The following is a 12,028-nucleotide window of genomic DNA, read 5'->3' as shown; positions in this document are numbered from 1 at the left end:
AATCATTTCTAGTGTTGTGCTATAGGAGACATGCGCTATAGGAGACTACAGGCTATGGTGTTCTGCCTTCTAGTAAAAGAAAGTTATATGAGAGTTTGTTAAACCCTTGCTTCCTCACTCTGTAATGAAGTATAAACTGGTTTGTTCAGTAATTGTCTGGTCATTTTCTGACAGCATTCATCACCTTACCATATTGCAATGGTATGACAGTGGAGTACTTCCTATAGCATGTGTTATACAAACATGGAGCTAATTGAATATCAGTTGCATATATATATATATATATATATATATACCAAAGTAACAAAAATTTAAACGGTTAACAAAATACAGAATTTTAAAATACAGAAACAAATTTTAAAAATCATTTAAATGCTCCCAACATTTTTACTATAAACTGTCACCCATCCAAGACAAATGTTGTATTTATTAAAAACTTAATAAAAAAAATACCTTATCCACAATGACACCAATAAAAAAAATTACTTAACCCATGATTAGAGATGTTTTTTTTGTTTTACTTGCCATGCCTGACTCTGTTATCAAGGACCTTATATTAATAGCTACAGTATTTTGTTTAATGGGAAAGGGGTATTTAATGGTGTAACGAAAGACTTTAAGGAAGGGTTGATATTCGTACGATGATTGGCAAGGAAGAGGTTAATGAAAATAATTTCTCTCTTAGGTCTCTCTTTAAGGAATCAGATTTTGGACAAATCTTGCAAAATTGGAAATCGTGATTTACTTCCTGTGCCTTTATTTACAGGGCAGAATAATTTTAAAACTGTGCACAATGGCATCCTTTCACAAGCAGGAGACTTGTAATTTATTCTGCTTACTTTCCCGTCAGTGGTTCAAGGTCCGTTGTGACCTCAGAAACGTTCCTTCCTTGCGTGAAATTTTTCATGCAAAAAAAAAAAACAATTTCAAAAAGACCCACAAAACTAGCCACTTTCAAGCAAATATTACAATGTTAACTTGTTACTAGATTCACTAATACTGAAAATCTTTTTCTTGGCTGTATCGACAGGTTCATGGTTAACTAAGTTAATTTAAACAAGGAGACCATGGAAGATAACGGGATGAGTGTGCCGGTAAGTCAGACAGCTTTAGGCACAAGTAAGTTAATGTACTGAAGATACCTGTAGCTTAAGTTTTTTTGTTTGTCAATGCGTATAGTTGCTTTGATCATATATTGATTAAATATTTGTCTCATGGACGTTGAGATGTGTCTGAATGTGGCAGGGACAGCATTATTCTATCAACTTCCTGTCCTGAAGCTCTCTCCCTTCTCCTCAACCCACGCCTTCAAGGGCTACCAGGACCAATCAACAACAATCAGCAGCTTAACAATAGGGGAGAGATAACTCAATGGGGGAATAACCATGCAGATTCTGAGAGGTGGCGTTTTTATTAAATGTTTACGGTGTATCTCATTTTAATATGTAAATAGAACTGTAAAATACAAGATTTTTGAAAAGTGACATATTTAATATATATATATATATATATATATATGTGCACAATCTATTGTGATCCAACTACATATATGTATGAAATGCCTTTGTGTTTGCTTTATTGCAGCATTCGCCTGTGACTCATGCCAGGTTTTATGATTTCCATATAGACAATGACGATGTTCGGAACCAACAAGATTGGAGCAATAAGGAATTCAATAATATGATGGTAACTATTAATTATTCCTAATTTTCTATGTCTATATAATTTCTGCATCATGTAAGACAATGGAGATGATTGGTTTTCGTATAAGACAAATAATATTTCAGTATGAATGTACTGGGCCCCTCTCTTGATACATACGCTATATGACCAAAAGTATGTGGACACCTGACCAGCACACCTGTATTAGCTTGCTGGACCATGACCATTAGTATGGAGTTGACCACCTTTTTGCAGCTAGAAAAGCCCCCACTCTTTTGGGAAGGCTTTCTACAAGATTTTTGAATGTTTCTGTGGGAACTTTTGCATTTTCTTTCAAAAGAGCATTTGTGAGGTCAGACACTGATGTTGGACAAGAAAGCCCGGCTCGCAATCTCGGTTCTAGTTCATTCCAAAAGGTGTTCGATGAGGCTGAGGTGAGGACTCTGTGCAGGCCAGCCAATTCCAACCACACCAATCTCATCCAACCATGTTTTTATAGACTTAGCTTTGTACACAGGGGCACAGTCATGCAGGAACAGTAGAGAGCCTTCCCCAAAATGGTGCCACAAAGTTGGAAGCATACAATTGTCTAAATGTATTTGTATGCTCCATCATTAACGTTATCATTCACTGGAACTAAGGGGCTCAACCAGTAGGCACTATGCATTCCGGTAGGTAACATTCTCCTAGTATCATTAAAACCAATATTCATCCACCAGATTTCCAGGTAGTGAAGTTTGATTGATCACTGGTGATGTGCTTTGCACCAGCCGACACTTGGTATTGTGATCTTTGGCTTGTGTGCAGTTGCTTGGCCATGGAAACCCATTTCGACACACAGTGCTTGTGCTTATGTTGCTACCAGAGGCAGTTTGGAACTCTATAGCGCCATGTTTAAAGTCACTGAGCTCTTCAGTACATCCCATTCTACCGCCAATGGTTGTCTATGGAGATGGCGGCCTATGTGCTTGATTTTTTTTACAACTGCTGGTAATGGGTGTGACAGAAGCACCTAAACTCAATAATGAATTGAATGCCCAAACGCTTCCCTGAAGAAATTATATGATCGTGATAAGTTCCCTAGAAAAAAAATTATTGCCACTTTTGTGTTTTTTTATAATCTATTTGTGTAACAAGGGAGGAAGTTCAATTAATGTTTTGTATCAGTGGAACAGAAGAGAGCCTCTAAACTTTACTAGAAACTAATGGAAATATTTGCTTGTTGGTTTTTGTATCACTGTGACTGGAAATTTAAGAATCCTTCATTAATTCAATACATTCTCTGTGAGATGCAATATATTCCCTAAATGGCTAATTATCGGATTATGAAGTAGAGTAGAACTGATATAACACTAATACCAAGTATGTAATGCTCCAACCATTGAGTATTTTTTAAATGAACAGATTATGTATCTCAGTTTCTAGGCCACCTGCCAAGCGTCCTTTTTACCGGCGAGTGCCAGTACCTGTTTGTACAATTTATGCACCGGTTAGGTGGATATATTGCATACCTAGCGATAAAGTTCCTTTGTCGGGAGATGTTTTTTGTTCATTGAGGAAATCTAAAAATGTTTGTGTGCCATAACTGTATGATTGTAAACAACTATGCTTGCCAGTTTGGAAAGATAGGGATTTAAGAGCAAATCTGGGCAAAGTTCAACATGGAGTGGAGTCAACATCACAAAAACCAATAGAACCTTGCTACTAATTGCTCTGGATTTAGAACCTTGCCCCAGAGCTGTTCTATATGAATACCCCTGTAGAAATTTCGAATTTGAAAACAAAAGAATTGACAATATAACGAGTGTCTTCATTTTTGTAGCCTTTTGACATCTTATTTAATCAACCAATCAAACCTTAGCTGGTTTTTGGCCCAAATCCATCATGTCCATAAGGACTTCCCTTATGTTACAGATGAGCCCGGTTCACTAAGCGTATTTTGTACAAACAATGCCAGCCCAAAGCTTTATGTTCTATGCAAACAAGCAGATATGTCACATTTCAACAAAACCTACATTTTACGGCTCAGTACACTAAATGAATGCAATAATATCTACAGGTTAAAACAAGTAAAATATGTATTTAACCCCCCCCCCTTTGTCTACACCATGAGAGCAGCCATCTTAATTTCCTGTTCTGCATATTTATTCATCTCCGTTATATTGTCACTCTGCTGTTGTAAAGTGCATATTGTTGTTAATTGACAACCTTGGGGGAAAAAGTTGGATTTCTGCTTTGGCAATAATCTTTCAGGTGAGTACTGTAGAGAATATGCGTGTAGCATACATATGTTAAATTAATAAAATACAGGGATTAATACAGTTATAACGATTACAAAGGGCTGGGATTGATATTATTTAGAGTTGAAGGTGATCATTGTTGTTATACTTGAATGCATAGGAGAACAGCTATATAATTGTATTAGCATTGTGTTATTTGACCCTGCCTTGTTCTCGCCTCCACAAGTAAACTGAGGCTGCTTGCACAGTGATGATCCCAGGGATGGGAATAAATGATGATGTGGGTCCTTATGATGATGATTAGGGAAAGCTCTACACTTATGCACATACATACATTCATACATACATACATACATATATACAATTATATATAAACACATACTCACACACACTGTAACATAATACACTTAACACAACCACCCTCTAACACCATACACTTATAGATATGTACATACATACACACAGTCACTCTAATGCCATATACTTTCATGTGCATAAATGCACCCATACCCACTCTAACAACATACATGTACACAAACATACATACATACACTCTCTGTGATCATCCATGCAGTTTACACACTTCCCCCAACCTCCCTTTTTTACATTTTTAACTCTAAAGTTTGTCTGTTTACCCAGTTTTTGTAACCTCGCAGTACTCATAACTCTGATCATGACTTTTTATAACACACACAAGGCATCAGCTGCAATATCCTCCCTAATAATGCTTCTGGCTGTAATGGAAAAAAACACTGTGTCCATTTTTTGACGTTATTAGTGTTCTGCACCTGCTGATGGTGAAAGGACAAGCTACCCTCTGAGAACCTTGTGTTTCTTCTGTGAGCTGCGAGCTGATCAGCGGGATTCCCTGCTGGCATCTGACACGCTGCTATCCAGACGTCCAGTCTGATCAGCGTGATCACAGAGCAGAGGTTTGGGAACAGATTGGATGAACATGTTCATTGAACTGTTAAAGGACACTGATAGAATGGCCTTGAATGTCTCGACCAATACTTGGCCTTGATTATGGCTCAGTTGTCTGATGATAAGCCCTGTTAGAGGTGGACAAAAAGGTTGGCCCATATTCTACAAATGGTGGAAAATGTCACTTTCATCCTTGCTGAATCATTGATGGTCAGCCATCATGGCGTGAACATCATGTGACATGAAAAAATAAAGCGTAGTTGGATGTGCCATGATTATTCAGCAAGTGAATGTTCACCTGTTGTATATATAGGTTATATATAACTTATATTGCTTTCAGCCAGAGAAATTATTATTTTGATATGACAAAGCAGAGTTTTGTATGAATGGGAATAGGACAACTTTACAAAAAAATAGACAAAAAAAAGATAAATGTAAAAAAGTCTAGTTTTTGGGGTGTAATTGATTCTCCATGGACAATGATCGACCTTTTAGTAGGCGTTAAACCCTCCTGTGTGCTTTGACTATTTTTCCATTTTATGGGGTAAATTAGTCAAACTATTTTTTCAATATAAGTAGATAATTAAAAAAAATAAAAAATAAAAAAAGATTGATTACATTAGATTTTAGGGAATTTTTTCCCATATTTTCCAGAGTACCAGAGACTATGTATGTCATGTGCAAAAATCCATGGAATTATTATGAGAAAACAAGCATAAATATTGTTAGATTGTTATGGTGGCGATAACATGAAGGTGATCCGGACATTCAGTTTAGTGGTGACAAACAGCTTGAATGAAATAGGGAGTAAGGCTTCTACTGTACTGAGGAAAGATAGACACTATTGACAGAATTAGGATTTGATTTATACAGCATTCTTCTTTATTTAATTTCCTGATACTAAATGGAAAATAAGTAGCATGAGTCATGGCTACCCATTTTGACTTTGGAGAATCATCTGCGCGAAGTGATATGTGACCTAGTACATTTCTTATGTGTATTCCTCTGTTCTTTATTTCACAGAACCAGGATAGTCAGCTTGACTACATAAACTCTGATCAGAAAGAAAAAGCAGCATATTTTGACATATTTGACTTGGCACCCGTTGGTTCCTCTGATAAGAAACTTGACCTATTTCCAAAATGGCGTTTACCTATAAAAGTGGCAGCTATTCTGTCACTGTTTGTATTTATTTACACTTTCGGCAGAGAAGTACTTCACCCTTTTCTAATGTACGGCAAAAATGAATTTTACAGAACTCCCATTCTGGTGGTGAATAAAGTATTGCCAGTGGTTTCCATCACACTTTTGACTTTGGTTTATCTGCCTGGGATTTTGGCTACATGTTTCCAGCTTCACCGAGGAACAAAATACCAAAGATTTCCAAAATGGCTGGACATGTGGATGCTTAGAAGAAAACAGTTTGGACTCCTGAGTTTTTTCTATGGAATAATGCATGCCATTTACAGCTTATCCTATCCCATGAGAAGGTCCTACAGATACCGGCTTCTGAATTGGGCATTTCAACAGGTAACATTACAGAAGAGACCCATGCTTAGATGCTTTGCTTCTCCAAAACATCAACACATTTTTATAAATTAGCACCGTCAGATTAGCTCTTTGCTCCAAAGGTAAACCTTTCTGGACCAAAGCTTTGTATAGTTTATTACAAAGATTAAGATGACAACCTTAGCATGGTATGGTAACCTTGGATGGTACATTGTGATGGTGGTGTGTTCTTGCTAATCACATACAATAAACCTGTTTTATATGTAAATAAATGTAAAAAAATGTTTTTTGTCATTCAGATTTAAATTTAATACCAATAAAGTAATTTTTAAAATAGCAGATGTTTATTATCATTATTATTTATATTGTACTTGTTTCTGATCTATTGAAGGTAAAGGACCAACGAGAAAATGCGTGGATAGAACATGATGTATGGAGAATGGAAATATATGTGTCCCTAGGAATTATAGCACTTGGTATCCTGAGCCTTTTGGCCGTGTCGTCGATCCCATCTGTTGGTGCCTCACTATCATGGAGAGAGTTTCATTTCATCCAGGTACACTAGTACTAGACTGATAGTTATCAATAAGTTCTGTGATGAAAGATAACCCTCTAGTACTTTTAGGTACACTGATAGTAGATTGATACCTACTGTGGCTAATGGGTAAAATGCTAAATGGGTAAATGAGTAAAATGCATGGTAGAAGTAAGGTATATATTCTCAATTATTACGCTATGGTTTGTCTATCTCTGTCTGTGCTATGATATAACAATCAATATTAACCTGTCTCCATTCTTAACATATCAGAAAAGAAAATATTCTTGTACAGACAGGTATAATGCAGTCAGCTGCGATTTTATCTCCGGCAGACTAGTGATTCACGCGCACCATCCAGGATCAGTTCCTCTGTACCATCCTTAAAACGTTGTCATTCCTGAAGCAAACTTTTTCAGTGTAAAACTGTTGGATTGCTGATCCCTTAATCTTTCCGACGCTTACTTAAGGATTTACTGCTTTAAACTTCGAAGTGTTTTAATTTTGGTCTGTACACTTCCTATACGAGACACAGTTTCCTTCTTTGATGTCTGGGCTACGTGCATACCATAGAATTAAATGTAAAGGCCATTAAACAACTAAGTGCAGAAAGAAAATGTGCATTTAAACTATGAGACAATGTTGCGATGATTTCAGAAAGGTTGGGCTTTCTTTACTACGTCTGATATTGATCTTGAAAACAGCTCACAGCTGTAAGCCCCCGATTATTAACTTATTACAAGCTCTTCGGGGTAGACTGTGAAGTCTACAATCGATAATGCACTGTTTTATGTCCTCTATAGCATGCGGTCATTTAAAAACAGAAACAGAACTTGACGGCAGATCAGAATCATTCGGCTCATCTAGTCTGCACATTTGTCCTTGCTGTAAAAACCTCAAACCCTACTCAGTCCTAGGTCTTACCATATATTAAGAATGGCCATATGCTATATTCCATACATGTTTGCATTCCATCACTGTATTAACCTCTACTGCATACCCCAGAAGGCGGTTCCTGTTATCCACCATCCTCTGAAAGAAGTAAATAGTAAATGCATAGGCTCAGAAGGGGAAGTGACTGGGGAACTTGTTGGGAGCTCACAAGCAAATATCTGCCCCAGTTCCCCATCGCCTGCCATGAAAACTATGGGGCCCATAAAAATGTGGACTCTTTTTCTTTCTCCAGTGACGTTCCTTTTCTTGGGGGTAGCAGAGCACTGGGGAGATGAAACTTGACTTATATCTAGATAAATTATTTAAATTGTGTATTACTTTTTTGTTCAATTTTAGTTTTTCTGTCTAGCATTTCTGGGAAGAATTATTATACATACGGAAAGTATTTTTATATTGCACTAAAAAGCAGATTGGGTCTACGTGCATGCAAAAACATGAGCGGTATGCTTACATAAAAAAAGAAGGCATAGTTTCAGTGTCGACCATATAAACAGCTGTAATATAATGCTCTAAAAATGAAAATAAGCGACTTTTTACTGCAAGATTAGCATGTTTAACCAGCTTTTAAGGAATCACTAAAAACAATCCTGGCCGGTCTATAAATAACGCTACCAGATCTCACCTTTCACTGAAGGCACAAAATGTACATATTATAGGGTAAAAGGATTAAGCACGCAGGGCAACAACTACCTAACTAGAGATTGTTATGAGGCTATAACACAAGAATGATTCACAAGTCTGGTGTACATATATCATAACATTGAAAAAACACTCTGACCACTCTGACCATAATCCAGTCCATCTTCTTGTAAAATGCATCAGAACAAAAAAAACCACTAATGTAGTCATGTCGTCATGGGCATCTGGAGGGGGGCCACTTGCCCACCCTGGAAATTTAAAGAGGCCCACTGGGGCAGCAGCAGCAGGGGAGGAAGAAGCAATAGGCTGTTTAAGTGCAGCTCACTTCCTCTAGCTGGTCTCCCCCCTTTATTCTGGCAGCTGCTCCTTTACAGGCACAGAGTTCCCACCTGGGCAGAAACACAGTTTGTATGCTGTTGACACAGGATAATGTAGTATCTGAGCCAACAAAAGTAGACGATGAGGAGGAGGTAAGGAGGTATTGGGGTTAAGAGACGGGAAAGATGAGAAGGATATTTTGCCCCCTCCCTCCTGGAAAAAATCCTACGGAAGCCAATAGTCGTAGTATAACCTATATAACAAATTTCAGAGCTCATTAACAATAACCTTTATTATGACATTGTCATCCCAAAAAAGATGTTTAAAGTTGAACACCAAGGGAGTTTACTTGAAATAGTTGGGTATTAAATGGGAGTAACTTCTCTTTACTGAAAGAGGTGTGAAGCCCTTAGGAATCCAGGGAACTCCCCTTCCCAATAGACATAATTAAGCATAGGGATTGCATAAAAAACCATTTGACTCTAAAGCAGCCAATTTGCCAAAATAAAAAAATAAACACAACAGCTAAATGTTAAGGTACACAAAGGCAGGCAAAATAACTGTATGGCACAAGTATACATCAAGTTCTCATCTCACATATTACAGTATAGGCGATGATATAGAAACACACATATATTCCCTACTGGGAGTATTCCATAGCATTATTTTTTCATTCTTTCTTTACTCTGTTTACTATTGCTATAATGTTTATGGGCGCAGGTGGATTTTTAAAAACTATACTTAGGGTGTCAATAATTGTCCTGAATTTTAGTAGCAACATTACAACATTTACCTCAAGAAGCTGAAGATATGTAATTAAATCTATATATTGGTGCCAGAATTTTCTGCTGCTACTGACGATACACCTTGCGTACTATACTGACAATATCTATTAACAGAGAGCATTAATAATTAGAACTATCTTCAAAGGCCAGTCATTACTGTCACACCTTTTAGCGTAACTAAAAGGGAATTATTAGGTACATAGCTTCATACCTCCCAAGTGTAGGACACTATAAGTGTTGGGCTCTGACCTGCGTAGCTGCCCCACTGTCTTGCTTTTAAGAGCAGTGCGGATCATGGACCAGTCGAGGAGATCCTCTGATCTCCCTTAACTGGTCCAGGCACCTGTAAAATCAATGAAGGTACGACTCAATGGAGCTCTCACACGTGGCCACATCACAATGCCCTGCAAATGAGCGCCGCAATGGTGGGTAGTCCCAACCCCACTCCTGGACCAGTCATGGCGCCAGTGCCTCTAGTATACCCTCAACACAGACGTCCTGATTTGGATGGAGAGGGTGTAGTTTGTACTGTGTTTTTCATTAATGTGATTATTCTGGAGGTATTGGACTATTTTACCTTTTAGAAGCGGAGACCAGAGGCAAAACATTAATTTGCTGTCGGGATTTTGCTGCTGCTCGATTGATTCATCAATATACTAGCTCAGCTATTTTTTATTTGTGTTATTATATGTGTTGTATTTTAAGACCTGGTTTATGTATAGGCTGAGTATAAAAATGTTTGGGGGGGGTTTCTCACCTTTAAATGTTTTTATGTAGGAATTATTCTTAAGTGTGCCGAGTATGTGTTCATTCCTTATATTATCTCCCTTCTCTTCCCTCAATTGTTACAAAGGCAACTGCCAAAGAGGCAACTTAACAAAAGGCTAAATGTTAAAAATGTATAATATTCATTCAAATCACGTGAATAGGAGTTTTGCTGGTTGTGAACTGCAAAATGGGGTATTTTGGGGGGGGATTACATATTCACTTTAATGTATGATGAATTAGTAGTGAACTGATATATAATATATAATATAATATTTCTTTTAGATTGTAACCTAAAGCTAGATATTTTCCCAGCTTACCTCCATCCTTGTTAATTAAATATTTCACACTTGAGTTTCTACGGAAAGCAGACTTTTTAGTCAATATATTCTTAATACTTTGCCTGTATAGGATCTACACTAAATAATATATATTTTTTCTTTTTACAGAGCAAGTTGGGGTATGTGGCACTTTTCCTTTGCACTCTTCACGCAATGATATTTGCTTGGAACAAATGGGTGGATTTGAGCCAGTTTATAGGGTATACACCTCCTACATTCATGCTAGCGGTTATTCTCCCTTCCTTCGTCCTGCTTTGTAAAGTCATCCTCTTTCTGCCATGTTTAAATAGAAGAATACAGAAGATAAGATGTGGCTGGGAATCAAAGCACAAGATGGACAACAACAGTATCATGTGTCACCTATAGACTTTAAACTGCAGCATACACATAATACGTTCAATGCACAAAAGCAGGAAAATCCTGAAACGTCTTGTAGAAATGAGCTATGAATATATGTAAATTAAATCATCTTGAGTCAGATGATGATGCTCTCCATCGCTTCGCTGTCCCTGTTCTTCCTACAGTTTTCGGAAATCGTGGTGATGAAAGAGAAAACATTCCATCGGGATATGATTCATAGGTGTTTTAACTACAAACCACAACAGGGCATTTCATAAAAATTATACCAAAGAAGGGAACTGGTGAGGGCCACAGCAAGCACTATAGGGTTGTGCATTCTACCTTTTTTAATACCCAGCCTAGGGGCAGGACGACTAAACGCAGCCTTGACTGCAAATCCTCACATCCACATATACTGTATCCCTACTCATGAGTACACAGCCCATTGTGGACTTTGTTAATGTCCCACTTCTCTCTACCAGATTCAACTGTATGCAAGACGAACCATTCCCTTATTTAATATAGTTAACTTATGAACAGGCAGGAACAGTAGGTTTATGTATTTTATAGCAAAGGTATATTCTTTAACATAAAATCAGTCAATAAACAATGATTATATATATATATATATATACAGTTTTTTGATATTTTGTGGCATTAATAAATGCTTATTAAATATTTTTATATTTTTATCTCGCAAGCAACTTGCCAATAAAATATGCAACATTCGATCACACTAATTATTTATACTGATGTTTCAGGAGTTTGATTATACACGGTACATATTGTTGTACATGAACATTAAGAACATTGAGGGTTAGTCCTTAAGGCAACATGTGTGCATAACAGGCACAATACAATGTTTTTGTCTTAATGATTTGTGCAGCCCTTGTGTTATGAATCCCCATATTAAACAGGCACTCCAGCCATCACATTAAATACATAGGAGAGCTGAGAGGTCCCTTTAAATTGTTGTGGTGTCCGCCATGCAAACACACAGCAGGACAGGCTCTGCCA

The 12,028-nt window shown here is 37.3% G+C and overlaps 1 protein-coding gene across 1 annotated transcript; it reads left to right on the top strand.

Moving 5' to 3' along the window:
* Positions 1-1,067: 1,067 nt before the first annotated feature.
* Positions 1,068-11,038, top strand: LOC149280570 (STEAP1 protein-like). The gene is made up of 5 exons (XM_089500416.1): positions 1,068-1,094; positions 1,585-1,686; positions 5,850-6,356; positions 6,727-6,891; positions 10,781-11,038. Exons 1-5 carry the CDS (start codon positions 1,068-1,070, stop codon positions 11,036-11,038), a joined length of 1,059 nt encoding a protein of 352 aa, XP_089356542.1.
* Positions 11,039-12,028: the final 990 nt, after the last annotated feature.

Source organism: Sceloporus occidentalis, unplaced genomic scaffold (genome assembly GCF_023333645.1).
Source record: "Sceloporus occidentalis isolate IW3139 unplaced genomic scaffold, rSceOcc1.0.p SCAF_154, whole genome shotgun sequence".
Lineage (NCBI taxonomy): Eukaryota > Metazoa > Chordata > Lepidosauria > Squamata > Phrynosomatidae > Sceloporus > Sceloporus occidentalis.
This window is presented reverse-complemented; position numbering and strand designations above follow the sequence as displayed.